Source organism: Corylus avellana, chromosome ca1, assembly GCF_901000735.1.
Source record: "Corylus avellana chromosome ca1, CavTom2PMs-1.0".
Classification (NCBI taxonomy): domain Eukaryota; kingdom Viridiplantae; phylum Streptophyta; class Magnoliopsida; order Fagales; family Betulaceae; genus Corylus; species Corylus avellana.
This window is the reverse complement of record NC_081541.1, coordinates 8,496,446-8,514,746: the sequence shown is the minus strand read 5'-3', so window position 1 is coordinate 8,514,746 and position 18,301 is coordinate 8,496,446. Positions and strand designations below refer to the sequence as shown.

Below are 18,301 nucleotides of genomic sequence, written 5' to 3'. Positions count from 1 at the left end.
TGCTCTCCTGTTCATGCCATCTTTTGTAAAGGCGGGAATAGTTTCTTCTCTTCCTCATGAGGGTTTCTTAAGGACTGTTTTCAACATTTCTTTTCTCTTGTTCTAGAAACAGCATTGGGTAACCAAGAGGTTTGTTTGTTTGTTTGCCTTTCATTTCTTTAGTATGGTCCTTCTTTTTCTCCCCATTATTGTGTCTTTGTACCACCTTTTGTACCTTCCCCTTATTCCACAAAATGAACCTTAAAGATGCTTCTCTTCTCTCTCTCTCTCTCTTTCTCTCTGTCTCTGTGAGAACTTTTCCATTCTTTCTTTTATCCATTTCTGTTTAATTTGGTTAGTGATTGTGTTGAAATGATCTCCTACAGAATTCATTGAGACTAATCAATGTTCTTACTTATATGCTGATTTCATGTTGTCTACTGCCTCAAAACATGTTGGTTTTGAGAACCAACGAATGAATAGGAAAGAAAATTTGCATCTTTATCAGTTAATGTGCATCTACTTTGACACCCAAATAGAGACAAAGCCATAAACTTGTTCTTTGATCTTGTTTCACATCACTTATTGCCAATTTAAACGACTGATATTGTTTGTCTTGCAGCTCTGGTCCTATAATCCAAGTTGTTCGAGGTGATTACAGCAAGCTATAGGAAAAGAAGTATTGCTGCAGCCTGCAGGCAACATGGCAGAGGAAAATACTGCCCATGGAGATATGATCACAGAGCAGGCCGCAACATTGACAAGCCATGCAATGGTAGATTCAGGAAAAAACTCAGAAAGTAGAGAGAAAAGGAAAGATTCAAACAAGACCAAAGGGAAAGAGAAAACCACTAACACAGTGCCATATTACAAGCTTTTCTCCTTTGCTGACTCCCTGGATTATCTATTAATGTCTGTTGGCGCAGTTGCTGCTGTTGGAAGTGGAATCTCTATGCCTTTCATGACCATAATCTTTGGTGATTTGGTTGATTCTTTCGGAAGAACTACCAATACCAAAGATGTAATTCATGAGGTTTCCAAGGTATTTTACAACAAAAACCTTGATCATATATATATGCAACATGGAGAAGAACAAAATTCTACTCGTTTCTCTGTTTTCTGTCTAATATATATGCATTGTCTTTAGCTAACTTTGTGTTTGTTTTATCATAAATGCTTAATTCAATACAATGGTATGTTTTATCCCAGCAATTTTGCTGTAATCAGTGATAACTTGATCATTTTAATTCTCAGATGTCCCTAAAATTTCTGTACTTGGCTATGGGATCCGGTACGGCATCATTTCTTCGTAAGTACATAAGCCTTCTCGCTGAGATAACACATACCATATATATAATAGTTTGATTATTTGGAACCTGAGATACCCAATTACTCATGTTTGCTGTAATCCAGAGATGGCTTGTTGGATGGTCACTGGGGAGAGACAGGCTGCACGAATTAGAAGTTTGTACTTAAAAGCTATTTTGAGGCAAGATATTGGCTTTTTTGACAAGGAAACAAAATCTGGGGAAATAGTTGGGAGGATGTCAGGAGACACTGTTCTTATTCAAGATGCACTGGGTGAGAAGGTAACGAAGCAACCGCCGACGGCTTAAACCATTACAAATTCCTCCAGGCATCTTAAATTGGAGATTAATTAAGATGCTCTCTTCTTCATGCTTTTAGTTATCTTGTAATCTGCAGGTTGGGAAGTTCATACAGTTGGTAGCAACATTTGTAGGAGGCTTTGTTGTAGCATTCGTGAAGGGATGGCTTCTTGGCCTGGTCATGCTATCTGCTATTCCACCTCTTGCCATCTCTGGTGCTGTCATGAGCATCATGATAGGAAAGCTGGCTTCCCGTGGGCAAGATGCTTATTCAGTGGCAGCTACTGTAGTAGAGCAGACTATTGGTTCTATCAGAACTGTAAGCAATAAGCATACTTGGCATCAGGAACCTTGGAAATTCCTTTTCCTTTATTATAGAATAAATATCCATGATAACCATTTGTTGAATTACTAATTATACCAAAAGCTCACAAGATTTCAACCGAGAACCTTTATTCTGATGCTATCTCAAAAGCTTAAGCTGATAGAAAAGTGTAAATTTAATCATTTAATTCACAATTTAACACCATCCCCCACACAGGTTGCATCATATACAGGGGAGAAGAAAGCTATAGCTAAATACAATGAGTCCTTAACCAAAGCTTACAAGTCTGGTGTCCAAGAGGGACTGGCTGCTGGGTTGGGACTTGGTGCAGTTATGTTTATTGTATTCTGCAGTTATGCTCTGGCTATATGGTTTGGAGGGAAAATGATAGTTCACAAAGGATATACGGGAGGAGATGTCATTAATGTCATATTTGCCGTTCTAACTGGCTCCTTGTAAGTTACTCATATGCACATATTGAGTAATACTACTCTTTGAACTAGATTTTCACACTAGCTCCATACTGGTTGATGTAGTATATTTTAATTGGCTAATACTTTTTTTTTTTTTTTAAGTAGCTGACACCATAAGCCACTTATAACACGCCACATCAACCGGTGTAAAAATTTAGTGTAAAGGGTAGCATAACTCGCGCATATTATACGTGTTGTGTGATCGTTCCAAAATGATTAGAAGTTTTACATTTCATTTGAATAAATTTCATTTCCAGGTCTCTTGGGCAGGCATCGCCATGCATGAGCGTTTTTGCTGCTGGACAAGCTGCAGCCTTTAAGATGTTTGAGACGATTAACAGGAAGCCAAAGATAGATGCTTACGACTCTAATGGACGGGAATTAAATGATATTCGTGGAGATATAGAGCTGTGGGATGTTTATTTTAGTTATCCTGCAAGACCTGAAGAACAAATATTCAGTGGATTTTCTCTTTCAATTCCTAGTGGTACAACTGCTGCTTTGGTTGGACAGAGTGGAAGTGGGAAATCAACAGTTCTCAGTTTGATTGAGAGATTTTATGACCCCCAAGCTGGTGAAGTTCTTATTGACAAAATTAATATCAAAGAATTCCAACTAAAATGGATCAGACAGAAAATAGGCCTTGTCAGCCAGGAACCTGTGCTGTTTACTTCTAGCATTAAAGACAATATTGCATATGGTAAGGCAGGTGCAACTACTGAAGAGATAAGAGCAGCCGCTGAGCTGGCCAATGCTGCTAAATTCATAGATAAACTGCCTCAGGTTTAGCTTTTAATCTACTCTTTTATTTAGAATGATTTATTTTCTGCATTTCCTTATGGAATTTTATACTCTTTCTACCCTGACAAAACCATTTTGAATTATCCATGATTGTATTTTTATGCTCTTTTTCCCTCTTTATATACAAAGATGAGCATGCTTGCATTACATTTCACAGCATCTAAGGTTTTGTGTTTTGATACATTTAGGGACTAGACACAATGGTTGGTGAGCATGGAACTCAGTTATCAGGGGGCCAAAAGCAGAGAGTTGCTATAGCCAGAGCAGTTTTGAAAGACCCAAGGATTCTACTTCTAGATGAAGCCACAAGCGCTCTTGATGCGGAATCTGAGAGAATTGTGCAGGAGGCATTGGACAGAATTATGAACAACAGAACAACCATTATTGTTGCCCATCGCTTGAGTACAGTAAGGAATGCTGATACAATTGCTGTCATACATCAAGGAAAAGTTGTTGAAAAAGGTACACATTTGCTGTTATTGTTCTTTTCTAAATTGCTAAGGCATTAGTTTCTGCATATCATCATTCTTGGGAGAAACATATTACCACATTCTTATTCCATTTGACTTATCAGGTACACATTCTGAGCTAATTAAGTACCCTGAAGGAGCATATAGCCAGCTTATACAATTGCAAGATATTAGCACAGTTTCAGAACAAAATGCTTTAAATGATCAAGACAGGTCAGAACTTACTGTGAATTCTGGAAGAAATTCAAGTCAGCAGTTTTCTTTCTTACGATCGATAAGTCGGGAATCATCTGGAAGTGGAAACAGTAGTCGTCACTCATTCTCAATCCCATTTGGTGTACCCACTAAAATAAGTGTGCTGGAAAATGAAACTGCAGAAACTAATGCTCCTGCTTCAGCACCAACCCAGCCGCCTCCAGAAGTCTCACTTCGCCACCTGGCTTATCTCAACAAGCCAGAGATCCCAGTGTTGCTTCTAGGCACTCTAGCTGCAGCCGCCAATGGAGTACTTTTACCTGTTTTTGGGATACTAATCTCCAGTATAATCAAAACTTTCTATGAGCCAAGAGATAAGCTGCAGAATGATTCAAAATTTTGGGCATTAATCTTTGTTGTGCTTGGTGTGGCATCTCTATTGGCTCAACCATCAAGATCATACTTATTTGCTGTTGCCGGTTGTAAGTTAATCAGGCGGATCCGGTCAATGTGCTTCGAGAAAGTAGTTTATATGGAAGTAAGTTGGTTTGATGAAGCTGAGCACTCAAGTGGTGCACTTGGTGCAAGGCTCTCCACAGATGCAACTTCTGTGAGAGGTCTGGTTGGAGATTCACTTTCCTTGCTTGTTCAAAATATTGCAACTGCTATTGCTGGCTTGGTTATTGCCTTCACAGCAAACTGGCAACTGGCTTTGATAGTCCTTGTTTTGCTGCCTCTCATTGGAGTAAATGGATATGTCCAAATAAAGTTCATGAGAGGATTCAGTGCAGATGCAAAGGTTTTCTCCAAATCTCATAAATCATAAAGAACTAGCTCCAATGCATGAAAAACATTTAATTTCCAAATGAAGGGAAAGAAGATTTTTATTCTTTCTGAACGGCTCCCAAACACTTAAAAAAGTAAAGGGTTTAATAATCTCAAATGAACTACATATGCTTCAAAATAAGCCAATTTTGAACAATACTGACATCATAAATGGTTACAGAAAATGTACGAAGGAGCAAGTCAAGTTGCAAATGATGCAGTAGGGAGTATAAGAACAGTTGCTTCTTTCTGTGCTGAGGAGAAGGTGATGGAATTGTACCATAAAAAATGTGAAGGCCCTATTAAGGCTGGAATAAGGCAAGGGCTAATCAGTGGAGTAGGCTTTGGGCTATCATTCTTCTTGCTGTTTTCTGTCTATGCATGCAGTTTTTATGCTGGGGCTCGACTTGTTGAGCATGGCAAGACAACATTCCCTGATGTTTTTCGTGTAAGTTCTTCTGCATTGTTCACCAAGTCAGCCATTTTGTTTTAGTAGTTGCTAACTAAATTCGGTGTCCTAAATTTCAGGTTTTCTTTGCTCTCACCATGACAGCAGTGGGAATTTCTCAGTCAGGCTCCTTGACCCCTGATGCAAGTAAAGCAAAGAGTTCTGTTGCTTCTTTATTTGCAATTCTTGACAGGAAATCAAAGATAGATTCTAGTGATGCATCCGGGACAACAATAGAAAATGTGAAGGGAGATATTGAGCTTCACCATGTCAGCTTTAGGTATCCCACTAGACCTGGCATTCAAATATTCCGGGACCTTTGCTTGGCTATTCATTCTGGCAAGGTAACTTTTAACAATGTCCAAACAGAAGCTTCGAAACCTTAGCCTAACTTTAACAATATCCATAAACTAACAAATTGAAATATATTATCAATCAGACGGTTGCTCTGGTTGGCGAAAGTGGAAGCGGAAAATCAACTGTGATCTCATTGCTGCAGAGGTTTTATGATCCTGATGCAGGGCACATTACACTGGATGGAATTGAAATCCAAAAGCTACAGCTGAAGTGGTTAAGGCAACAAATGGGTTTGGTGAGCCAGGAGCCTGTGTTATTTAATGACACTATCCGAGCCAACATTGCCTATGGAAAGGAGGGAAATGCAACAGAAGCAGAAATTTTAGCTGCAGCTGAATTGGCAAATGCCCACAAGTTTATTAGCAGTTTGCAGCAGGTAAACAAAATTATGATTAATCAGGTTGCATCACTGAGAAAAGACTTTTGTTTTATCAACTGCATGTTTCATGGTGATTTCATGCAGGGATATGACACAACAGTAGGTGAGAGAGGGGTCCAATTGTCTGGGGGCCAAAAGCAAAGAGTGGCAATAGCAAGAGCCACAGTGAAGGCTCCCAAAATGTTATTACTAGATGAAGCCACCAGTGCTCTTGACGCGGAGTCAGAACGAGTGGTTCAAGACGCATTGGATCGGGTTATGGTTGACCGGACCACGGTGATAGTGGCTCACCGTTTGTCAACAATCATGGGAGCCGATTTAATCGCCGTGGTCAAAGATGGAGTCATAGCAGAGAAAGGAAAGCATCAAACTTTAATCAATATCAAGGATGGAATTTATGCTTCCTTGGTAGCATTACATAAAAAAGCTTCTTCATCTTAGCAAGCAAGCATGAAGTAGGCTTCATGCTACTACTTGTCTTTCTACAGAACAGAAAGTATTATGATAAAAATCTTACCCTTTGAATTGAGTGATCAACCCCAACTTGTTGCAAAAAAAAAAAAAAAAAGAAGATAATTGCAACACATATTGACCATCAACTTGCACCATCTGCGCAAGCCAGCATCTTTCATTATGTGCTTCATGCCTATTATATGCTCACTCCATGCTACGAACCACATCCATCATATTTCAAAGACGGTCGCCGTTCAATGATGAAATTAATTATTTAATTAAAAAATCTCAATTGACTCCAAACAATACCTAAAGAGGGGGAGAGGGTTGAATATGTATTTTCCAGAAAATAACTGAAGGCCCATATCGCCCAACCATCGCCCAAGTCGTGAATGTCAGATTTAAGGAACATTTGAACCACGACAACATCCAAGGTAAGGAGGGATGGGCGAAAACTAAAAAATAAAATAAAATTAGAAGGGGTAAAAAATTAGAAGAGTTATCCCATAAAAATATATAATTTTTTTACGCATTTTGAAATTTTTGGAGGGAGAAGATTGATCATAAGAGTAGAAGTTCGAAATGACTATGAATGTGCATGAAATGAATATTTCTTGTAGTAGCAATCAAAAATAGAACCAGCATAACATGGCCAAATCCTGAAACCTGCTTGAGCTTAGAACTCAACCAGTTGTTCCTGCTCAGAAAACAGAAATATTAATAAATAAATAAAAACAGTTGTTTTGCTGTTGAACTTGTTGCCTTTTTTTTTTTTTTTTTTTTTTTAACATGTCCACTCAAGAGGAGGGAAGGGGACTCAAACTAGTGACCTCCGCTTCATTATGCGTAATCCCATCCGATTGAGCTACCTCTTGGAGACGTTGAACTTGTTGCCCTCTTAGGACTTTGAAAGCAACTCAAAAGTGGAATCATATTTTTCTATTTACTTTGTGAAGTCAAATTAGCTAGTGCTCTTACACTGTAATTTGTTGAAAATAGCAAGTTAATGCACCAAAAGAAATATGCTGAATAAACTTTCCACCTCAAGATTCATATGTTATGAATTTTTATTTTTAATTTGAACTTTTTCTTTAAGTTTTAGTACATGCCTGCCAATAATAAATGTAAGAGACAGTTGGACATATATATAGAGCTTTGGATCCTTTTCCAAATCAGTTTGCTAAAATTTTGTTTTGTCTTTGGTCTTTTTGTTCTAAGAACATATATATTAACAAATAACTCAAAACATATATATAAAAAAAAAATTTACTTTTATATCATATCAGATCACTTTTTAAATAAAAAATAAAAAATTACCTATCCAAAACACATTAGCGAACATGAATTCCGATTGTATACAATAAGGTAGCCCTATTACACTCGATCTCAATCGGATCGAACAAACATATGCATAATGTCTTTTCAATTAACAGTACAGGCTGATCTCTTTGTGAGCTATCAGACTACAGAAATACATTTGATTGGGAAGTTGTTAACTAACTTACATTGGGGAAGACATTTTTTAAGTTTATCCACCTGACATGAGCAGTAAAAAAGATGAACAGGTTTTGTTACTTTCAGAACAGTTTAAGAACTAACTTGTCATTCCCATATGTGCAATACAATATGATATATTGCAGTCAAATCTGATGGAAGAAGGTTTCATCACTTCCATGTGTTTAACATTGCAAAACTATAGAAGTCGTTGGTGCCTTAACATCTGAAATGCCCCCCTCAACCACCATATATTTTTGTCTCACACAATAACAAAGAGAAGTGCAGATTACTCCAAAAAGCATACAACTAAAGCTCACTTTCTTGATCTGCAAGCCCAAATGAAACTTATTTTGAACATTTCAAACTCCATCAGCTGCTTCCTTTTCAGTTTTCCTTTTACTCAACATTAGTCGTTTTTAATCATGAACCTATACAGTAGCCATCATTGATTAATGGGCTGCTGATGGTGACAGCCATTGCCATCAAAGATCAATTAGCTGATTTGATCTGACCCACCACCTAATACTCAATCTCTCAATATGTACTCCAAAATCCTAACTTTCATTTAGGATACCCCATAATTTAAATGATTAAGTCAATCATTTTTTATTAATTTAAACAAACTTTTGGGTTAAATAATAATTTGATCTTATCATATTCACCAGAATGGTAGAAAAGTAAGTTGGCTAAGCAATTGTTTAAAGGCACATCAAGATGGGTACTTGAAAAGTAGGCTGGAGAAAAGGATGTTGACCTGCTGCAATTGCAGAAGAGAGTGAATAATTAAGCACGTGAAATTGAGTGCAAGCTAGAAGTTATCAAATAAAATAGAAAAAATTATATATATTCATCTCTGAAATCGCAAATCAGAGCTACAAATTCACTAGTCATGATGTGAAGTTGCAACCAAACCAATTAATTAAGGTTAGTTCAAGTGTTCCTTCAAAGGGAATTCCCCCTGCTCTCACATCTGCAGCCTTCTTTTTCCAACCATTTCATCAACTTGTCTGTCATTAATTTACGCATATAATAACAATCTCATGGTGGAGAGACTAAATCCTAAGATTTCAAGGTGCCCCCCTCTCCTCTCTCGTGACCAGATTTTCTGCATTAAAATGTTCTGCTTTTTGCAGTTGCTGTGTATCATGGAAACTTTATGCTTGATATGCATTTAACATTTGATGTTTTGGTTCTTCCAAGCCAGATTGATAATAAGAACAATGATGCTGCAAAGGGCTGGAAGGCGATGCATCTGGCAGTAGAAATTCATAGCTAATCTATACATATATCTGAGGAAGATAGCAGCATTTCGGATTCTTGTTTTTCAGGTACTCTTATATAATATCTTTGTTTTAGAATTTTACCTTATTACTTTTAAAATATGAAAAAGAATATTAATTGTAATAAAATACCTTAAAAATCGTCCATGAATTGAGAAGAAATTAAAAACCCTCTTTAACTAGACAAACACATTCATTATTCGACTAGGATCTTCGTGGGTGGTTGTCTCAAGCAGACATGTTAGACCCATCTGCAAAATCCTAGGAAAGCCCCCGAAGCGCCATATCAGCAAAAATGTAAACAAAAAGCCCATCGACATCACATGGCTCTCCTCAGAACAACTGCTTGTCACATGCATGCATGCATGTGTCAAGACTACCGAGGTCAGAGCACATCCTTTATATGATCAGAATATGCAGAAATGCATGATATACATACATGCATCAGCAGACATCTAGTGCCACGTTAAAAAGCCGACTTTTCGCTTGATTTTTACTTTTTTAGATTCTAAGTTTGATCACCCATTACTACCTCTAATAGCTTTTTCAGATTTTAACAAGCTTTATATATATATATATGATCGAGTGGTCTATGTGTTTATGAATTCCCTTTTTCATACGTACTCCTATGTAATCTTTTTAGACTAGATAATCTTTTATTACATATAAAGAAGATATACATATTTTCTTACATACTATTAAATCTGTAAAATTTAATATTAACTATAATTATTACTCCTCTGTATTAACAGCTCGATTGCCACCAAAATAACTGCTGTTGTCAATGTTCATGACACATTTATTAGGTAATAATCAATGCTACAAGTTCAGAGGCTGTCTGTTATATAATTTTTCGCGAGAAAATGTCGGTTTCTGCTCAAGCCGGCCGGCAAGCCCACCAACAATATTAATATGTCCTTTTTTTTCTTAAAAAAAAAAATAATTTTGTAAAATTTGTCGTTTTGTTTCATGGTTTTGTTCCTTGAACTGTTGTACAGATCATGGGGGACTTCCCAAATCTGAATGTTTTTTAATATCTCCCTTAAGAGATACGATAGATAATGCGTTAAAGATCCCCCACCAAGAGGGATCAAATTAATTTGATTTGACAATATTGATATGTAATTAGAAAATCATGGGACCCATTGTTCTTAATCGTTCGACTTTTGCCGGTGCCAACCACCATTAATAGTAATATTACACATTCATCTCATACCACTTTCGCCATATATCATGACAGAATTGGAATATTCTCTATATTATTATTGTATTATTACTGTGATTATTGAAATGAAAGGTAATCCTCCATATGATGTTACCTTTAACAATAATAATGTCGATTAAAACAATAATAATGTCACAGATCCCATCACTGCAAACAGTAGTAACACCTTTGCAATTAGTTCAAATGAAATGACCTTTTATAACCTTTACAAAATGAATTTAATTTGGATCCTTTTCAGTTTCAAAATGAACTGGAAAGGTTTATATAAATAAAAGAGTAAAATTGTCTTAAAAACAAAAATGTGAAAAAGATAATTTAGTCCTTATTTTAAAATCAATTGGATCCCATCTAATTCATTTGAACTGAAAATGATATTTGTCCTTACAAAATGACGTGGCGGTAGTGTACGTGGCATTTATCATGTTAATCATTAAACCATTAAATTTGATTGTGATTAACGTGATAGTCCTGGAAAAGGATCCTCTCCATTTTAAAACTCTTTCATTTTCCTTCATTTAGTGCATTTTGAAGGGTAGTGTTATCTAAAAATTTTAATGATGGTAATGCATTAAATTTTTAGACAACACTACCTTTCAAAATGCACTAAATGGAGGAAATAAAGGGATTTTGAAATGGAGAGGATCCTTTTCCGATAGTGCTACATGAACTATCACATTAGCTATTGTAATTCTATAAGTTCTAATTAGGTATTTTGGGTTGCAGGAATTCTTTCAACCTAGTTTATAAAAGTGACATGTGTCCATTTTTTTAATAACATGTGAGATGCATATGTGTTTTTTAATAGCAGGGATAAAGTTGGAATAAATTTTATTGAAAACTCATTTGCATCTAACATGTTATTCAAAAAATAGACACATATCACTTTTATAGACTAGGTTGAAGGAAATTCTTCAAACCCAGTTTGGAGAAAAAACTGTTCTTTTTTTTAAAAAAAGTTTTTATTTGATCAAAATCCAATGAGGAATATTAGGCTTACAAACAAATTTTACAGAAAAACTTTTACAAACTGATGTAGCACAACATGATTGGATATAAGATAAGTTCAAATTTTGAAAAAGCTAATTATGTTGTGCCACATCAATTTGTAAATTTTTTTTTCTGTAAAATTTGTTTACAAGCCTAACACTCCCCAAATTGAATAGTAATCAACCACAAGCTTAATAGTAATTTTAAAAGCCACCTCATTTTTTGAGTGACATAAGAAGGATTTCTAGCATTATTTCGTCAGCTTATAAGTTTACGTAACACTTATTACATTAACTATTAAATAACTAAATTTGACCAGTGATTGTAAATTGCACGTAAATTGTCACATTAGTTTGTAGTTGATTACTTGATAAGCCTCTATTTTATATATATATATATATATATATATATATATATTTCTGTTGTCTTAGTAAAAGGCTTTTTTAAGTGCCCATTAACGTGACTTTGAGACAAACATTTGGAGGGTGAAGAGATTCACCTTAGAAGGCAACTTTAGAATCAAAATCCTCTAATATTACGAAGTAATGATTAGGGTTGTAGGGTTAAGATAACATATTTGGATTATTCTAAATATATTTTAAAGTATCCATATATTACCTAAAGTTGGCCCTCATTCTTCAATCATTCTCACTCTATCAATATGTGCTAGCTTGATTGTTTTTATATATCATGGACCCCTCTCATTTTAAATGGCTGCCGTCCGACCACCTCATCATGATGAGAACAACGTTTGACAATAAAAATAAGATTTTTTAGGACACAGAAAACACGTTCAGGAAAAAAAAAAAACAGAGCAAGAAATATGTGGTAGGGCATATTCATATATAGTTTTCATAAATTCTATAAAGGGGGTCATTTTCATTTTCATGAAATTTTCATAACATTATACTTTGAATTTTCCAAAATAAATGACCCAATAAACTCTTGAAAAAGACGAGTTTTCAAAAACTTTAAAGAAATAATATTTGGAATTGATTTGTTAGTTGTAGTTGAATGCACCAAGGATGAAAACAACTAATAACGAACCTTTTTAGGTTGTAGGGTTTAGAAATAAAGAAAAGTCATCATTTTATAGCTAAGATTAAGTTTCATATATCTAGGTGTATATGATTTGACAACATATTTATTATTAGATGTAATAAAACATTTTTTTTTAGGTACATAGAAACAACAACAACAAGAAGCATAAAATAAACTAAAACTATACTACTAAGAAAAGGATCATTTCCACTAACAATAGGGATCGAAGGAGGTGGAAGGAGAGTGGTGAGAATGCTGCCAGAGTGAGGTCTGACTGTGATCCAATGTACTGCAAAGTAGGCATAAAAATTTACACTTTTATCAACTTTTCTAGCAGTCTTCTAGGAGGAAGCTGGAATGAAGTTAATGATATCTGAGATGAAACAAAATCTTGAGCATATCATAATTCTTCTCAAATGATCCTATTCCGAAAAAGAACACAAAAAATGTGTTAGGCTAGCATTTTCACATTAATTAATAAAAAAAAAAATCAGACAGAAACATCTCCAATAAATTACCATTAATACATACATTTGAAATAATTTAAGAAAACAACTCCTAATTAAAAATAATAATAATAATAATAAAAAGAAAGTCGTTTGTGGTGGGTGGGGTGTGCTTGAAGGTTGATTGCTTTTTTAAGATGAGATGAGAATGGCCAAGCACCAAAAGATTAGTTATAGGGCATGTTTGTCTGATTCTGTAGTAGTCAACTTGCGGAGAAAAGAAGAATAAAAAAGCTTTTATTTTTTTATTTTTTTTTATTCTTATGGGGTTCTCGTGGGCGTCACTGACAGACTCATTCTTTCTTTGATTATAAAAGGCGACATTAATAGAGGACAAGCCTTCAACAACCAGAGCATGCAGGCATTAAACAAACCCACTGTTTTCTCTGTCCTTTAAAATCCCCTTCAGATTTTCACTCTCTGCTGCATTTTTGGCAGTTGCAGGCCCTTGTGGATTTATAAACAAGCCATGATGAAGCAAGGGACGACGCCACCGCCACCACCGCCACCTGCAACGGCTACAACAAGAAGAAATGAATGCAAGCCTTCTGACATGTCACAGTCAACAACCCCATCTCGCCTCAGAGCTTCCCCTAAAGCAACCACCACCAAATCGACACCGGACGCAAAAACCAACCGGGTATCGACGGCTAGAGCCGCGTCAAAGTCAGCGCCATCCCCTGCAAGGAGGCATCTTGTAGTGAATAAGCCCAAATCCGGAGAGGAAGTCGTTGTGGGTCGCACCGGGAACAGCCGTCAGGTTGTGGAGCAATTCGCTCGGCCGCGGCAGCGACGGCCGTCGGATCCCAGTTGTAGGAGAAACGAAAACGAAGACGACCCAGATGGGAAATGCAAGGATTTGTTGCAGTGCGAGAATTTGATCCAGAATTTACAGTCTGAGGTGTTGGCTTTGAAGGCAGAGTTGGATAAGTCTCAGAGTCTCAACGTGGAGTTGCAGTCGCAGAACAAGAAGCTCACCCACGATCTTGCTGCTTCTGAAGCAAAGATAGCAGCTTTTAGCTGTCGTGACCACCAGGTGAGACTTCTGATAGTATCTGAGAGATTTTACATGAATTTGTAATTTTTGCTGCTCTTTAAATGAGTCCCCTTTAAAGTCCATTGCAACTTCCACTTTCGTTTCTCCTTGCGTTTTTGTTTCAAAATCTAAGTTTAATTCATTCTTACATGTTCATAACAAGATACTTTTTTAACTTTCGACTGTAATTTGGAATTAAAAATTAACCTGGTGGCTGGTTCAACAGACAATAAATATGAGTGTCTTAAAAGTTACTGTTTTGTTATCAATTACTCTAACAAGTTTCAGTTTTTATTTTGGATGAAGAGGGAGGAGTACCAGAACCCTAAATTTAGAGACATTCAGAAACTCATTGCCAGCAAATTGGAATTCTCAACTGTGAAAAAGGAGCCAATGAATGAGGCAAGTGCTATTCAAACACCATCACCACTAGTAGCAATACGTTCAATTCCCAAATCAGTGGATGTAGAAAGAAAGGCTCCACCCTGTTCGTCTGCGCCACCACCTCCACCACCACCACCACCACCCGCCCTACCTCGGCCCACAGCTAGGGTGGCTACCACTCAAAAGGCTCCAGCACTTGTAGAATCTTATCGCTCATTGACAAGGCAAGAGGGGAGGAGAGGTTCTTCAGGATCAGGGAACAATAATAAACCAGCAGCTATTAGTGTACATACAAGCATAGTTGGAGAAATTCAAAATCGGTCAGCTCATTTGTTAGCTGTAAGCATTTGACTTTCCTGACATATTTAACTGCTTGATTTATTTCTGCATACTGCCTCAGTTTGGACCATGAACAACTGATTATTTTTCCCAGATAAAAGTAGACATTGAAACTAAAGGGGACTTCATCAACAGCCTTATCCAGAAGGTGCTGGCTGCAGCTTATACAGATATAGAAGATGTCCTAAAATTCGTAGACTGGCTTGACCATGAACTGTCGTCTTTGGTAATTTCTAAAGCTTTTCCAAGTAATTATGATTTTGCTTAATCAAAGAGGAGCCGTGTATATTTACATAGACACTACCATATATATTGGTTGGCAACTAACACAGTGGAAGGTGTAGGGCTATGAGTTAAACACGTTAACTCAAGTGGTACTGAAATCACCCAGAAAGAAAGTTGGAATCCAGTAATAAACAGAGAAAATTCTTATGAAACAGGTTTCTAAAATTTTATTGATAACTGAATGACAGTCTAGGCTACAATGAAAGATTCTGACCCTAAAAAAAATGCTGATTAGAGTTGGTAAGAATGGGCCTATGCTGATTGTAGATTATAAGGTCTACTTCTGCATGCTTTTCCATCTTTCTCTTATCTGTTTATATATTGTGCATTTAGGTTAATCTAGTTTTCTGATCTAGTTGTGCGCATATAATCAGATTCGTTGTTAGGGATGCTGTTGTAGGATATCCTAAAGATTTCTTGCATTCTTTTAGTGACAGTGGTGAGGAAGTTATATTTTTGGAGGGGAGTGATTGTTTTTGTTTCAAGTGCATAATGCTATAGTAGTGTTTGCAAAAGATGAGATATTTTATCTCTATAAATAAAAATTGACATGATTTATGCGGTGGTATTTTGGTATTACAAGAGAATTGTACATTGGTGATGGCATTGACTCTTTACTGTCTTTTTTTCTACTTTTTCTCCATATTTGTGTTGTATCCTGTCTTTTACAGGCTGATGAGCGGTCTGTCTTAAAGCATTTTAAGTGGCCAGAGAGGAAAGCTGATGCCATGAGAGAAGCTGCCATTGAATATCGTGAGCTTAAACTGTTAGAAAGTGAGATTTCTTCTTATCAAGATGACACTAACATTCCATGTGGAGCTGCCTTAAAGAAGATTGCCAGCTTACTAGACAAGTAGGAACTATGTGAAATATGTTTTTACTTTTTATCATTTAGAAGCATACAATTTTATCTGGCCAGAGTGTTGATTTCTCCCCTCTCTTGTCTGACTGAGTAAGGTCGGAGCGGAGCATACAAAGGCTGATCAAGCTGCGAAACTCAGTTATGCGTTCTTATCAGGACTACAAAATTCCAACTGATTGGATGCTTGATTCTGGAATTGCAAGTAAGGTATGTTATGTTGCGCACATCCTCTTCTTTAGGTATTCTCTTCTGTTTTTGCTTGCTTGCAGTTATAGAAACTGGGAAATTTGGAGGCTATATTACTGTCTGTGGACGTTCTTTATTTAATTACTATTATAGCATATATCTATCTTACATTCTAATTATGGTGCATTGACTGCTTATTTGCAAACTTGTACAGATAAAGCATGCCTCTATGAATCTGGCTAAGATGTATATCAAAAGAGTGTCATTGGAGCTCGACTCCATTCGGAATTTAGATAGAGAATCCAGTCAAGAATCTCTTCTGCTCCAAGGCGTGCAATTTGCATATAGAGCTCACCAGGTAATCAAGTCAGCAGTTTTTATGATCTCCATGATTAGGAAATATAAACCAGCAAATTCTCAACTCAAAGAAGGAAACTTAGTGATCCCATGGGAAAGCACTTGAGGACTATCTACCTGGGATGGTGTTTCTAATTTGTGGATTCTCTTGTGTGATCTGTGAAAGATGGTGGGGTTCTCACAGAATGGTGTGCAGACCTCACTACATTTTAGTTAGGTGGGCAAGTTTACCAAATAGGAATTTTAGTTTCCCTTTCAGACCAAATCTCTTGCATAGGAGTAAACTGCCCGGCTGGGAGAATTGGATTGATTTCTTTTCCATTTTCCCCCCCAACTATTCCAATTTATAATCTTGATGTTAGGGTCTTGTTATTTGCAAGTATCTGTTAGAAATATTTCTTTTCCAACTTCTCATTTCTGCTTAAGAAGTTTACTTAGGTGATTGTTTATGTAAGCTTTTGCTAGTATTGTGGAAATGCTTTCCTCATTCAGTTCTGTGGTATGCATGTCTGCAGTTTGCTGGGGGTCTCGATCCAGAAACATTGTGCGCTTTTGAAGAGATACGGCAACAAGTTCCAGGACATTTTGGAGGGTCTCGAGCAGTGTTGGCTGGCATAAAATCATCGTGACATGCAATGTGAATATCACTTGCTGCCATTCTTATGAGAATTAGCAGTTATGTTTTCCTTCTTCTTTCTTCCCAATATGAAATTGATGCTTTCAAAAGCATTTGCAATAGCTAGTAACGTGGATCCTCTGGCTGAAAAGAGATCAAGATCCAAATACACAAAAGCTGCTACCTGTGAATGAAATTGTCCAATACACTGCTGGTCAGATGTTGGCTGTCCAAATTGGATGTACCAGGGCTCTTCACCTGTCAAAGCTCCATTTTATTGTTGTAAAAGATGGCCAATTCATTTAGTGGGGAGTGGGGATATGCTACCAATGGAATATGTGTGATATGGATGGTTACTGGTAACTGTAATTACGACTTTGTGCTGCCTAAAAAGCCCGACTCTAATAAACCGACAAGAGTTTTAGGGAGAATCTTAAAGTTGACCACTTTTTCTATGTGGTGTTCAATGTTTAAAAATTGTTCAATTGACTCTTGCATACTCTCACAAGTTGGCAAATTTGGCCATCGTTTACTTTTTTCGTCTTTTTTGATGTAAAGTCAGCCACTTGCATGGTTGCATTGCATGTGACTTTTTATTCACTTAACTCCTCAAAATGCCCATAGTGAGTAAAAAACTAAGAACAAAACAGAAAAAGGGGTGGCCAAATGGGGGCGGCTCACAGGGTCTTTAGCCACCTCCATTCCAGTTAAATGGGGTAGTCAGGCCACTTCCAAATCATTTGGGGGTAATTTCGGCTATTCTCATTTGGCCACCCTCAATTTGAGCAAAGGGTGTAGCGGAATCACCCCCTTAGCTAAATGGGGTGTGGCCAAACACTATTTGTATTTAACCTCTTTTTTTCTTTTTTTTTTTTTTTTTTTAACCCTTTACCCCCTTATGGCATTTTGAGGAGTCCAAGTGATCAAAAGTCACGTGCAATGCACTTGATTGACTTTCTGTCAGGGAAGACAAAAAAAATTGACGGATGAGCAAACTTGCTAACTTGTGAAATTTCGGAGGTTCAATTATCACTTTTTAAACATTAAAGGACAAATCTAAAAATTGGTCCAACTCAGGAGGGTTGAATGTATTTTCTTCTTTAATTAATATTCTAATACTCTCCTCACTTGTGGGCATTAAAATGAAAGGTAAATTATGGAGACGTGTTTTGAATTCAAGACTTCTTCTCTAATACCATATTAAATTACTACTTATTTCAAAAGCTTAAATTTATAGGAAATAATAAATTTAATCATTTTATTAATATTCTAGCATAGGTGCATCAAAGGGTTCATGGTGGTTAAAGTCTATGCTTGAATGTGTCCCCTTCCATTTGTTGAGTTTATGCGGATGAGTGTAAGAAGATTGAGTCTTACATTAAAAAAGT

General features: G+C 36.6%; 2 protein-coding genes across 4 annotated transcripts; both read left to right on the top strand.

Annotated features, from left to right (window-relative positions):
- The first annotated feature begins 219 nt into the window (after positions 1-219).
- LOC132167639 (ABC transporter B family member 11-like) lies at positions 220-6,396 on the top strand. 2 transcript variants are annotated; one of them, XM_059578646.1, is made up of 13 exons: positions 220-287; positions 602-1,021; positions 1,234-1,288; positions 1,393-1,568; positions 1,684-1,905; positions 2,128-2,366; positions 2,642-3,167; positions 3,374-3,647; positions 3,760-4,649; positions 4,857-5,123; positions 5,204-5,467; positions 5,563-5,856; positions 5,944-6,396. In XM_059578646.1, exons 2-13 carry the CDS (start codon positions 683-685, stop codon positions 6,298-6,300), a joined length of 3,903 nt encoding a protein of 1,300 aa, XP_059434629.1. In that variant the 5' UTR covers positions 220-287; positions 602-682; the 3' UTR covers positions 6,301-6,396. The 2 variants fall into 2 exon arrangements, with proteins under 2 accessions (XP_059434629.1, XP_059434630.1); XM_059578647.1 differs by lacking the exons at positions 220-287; positions 1,234-1,288 and having other exon boundaries at positions 965-1,021.
- Positions 6,397-13,148: 6,752 nt separating this feature from the next.
- On the top strand, positions 13,149-17,407 carry LOC132167552 (protein CHUP1, chloroplastic). 2 transcript variants are annotated; one of them, XM_059578563.1, is made up of 8 exons: positions 13,149-13,209; positions 13,287-13,884; positions 14,191-14,607; positions 14,702-14,833; positions 15,564-15,745; positions 15,850-15,961; positions 16,155-16,298; positions 16,813-17,407. In XM_059578563.1, the coding sequence occupies exons 2-8, from the start codon at positions 13,318-13,320 to the stop codon at positions 16,924-16,926; spliced, it is 1,668 nt and encodes a 555-aa protein (XP_059434546.1). In that variant the 5' UTR covers positions 13,149-13,209; positions 13,287-13,317; the 3' UTR covers positions 16,927-17,407. The 2 variants fall into 2 exon arrangements, with proteins under 2 accessions (XP_059434546.1, XP_059434545.1); XM_059578562.1 differs by having other exon boundaries at positions 13,162-13,884.
- The last annotated feature ends 894 nt before the right edge of the window (positions 17,408-18,301 follow it).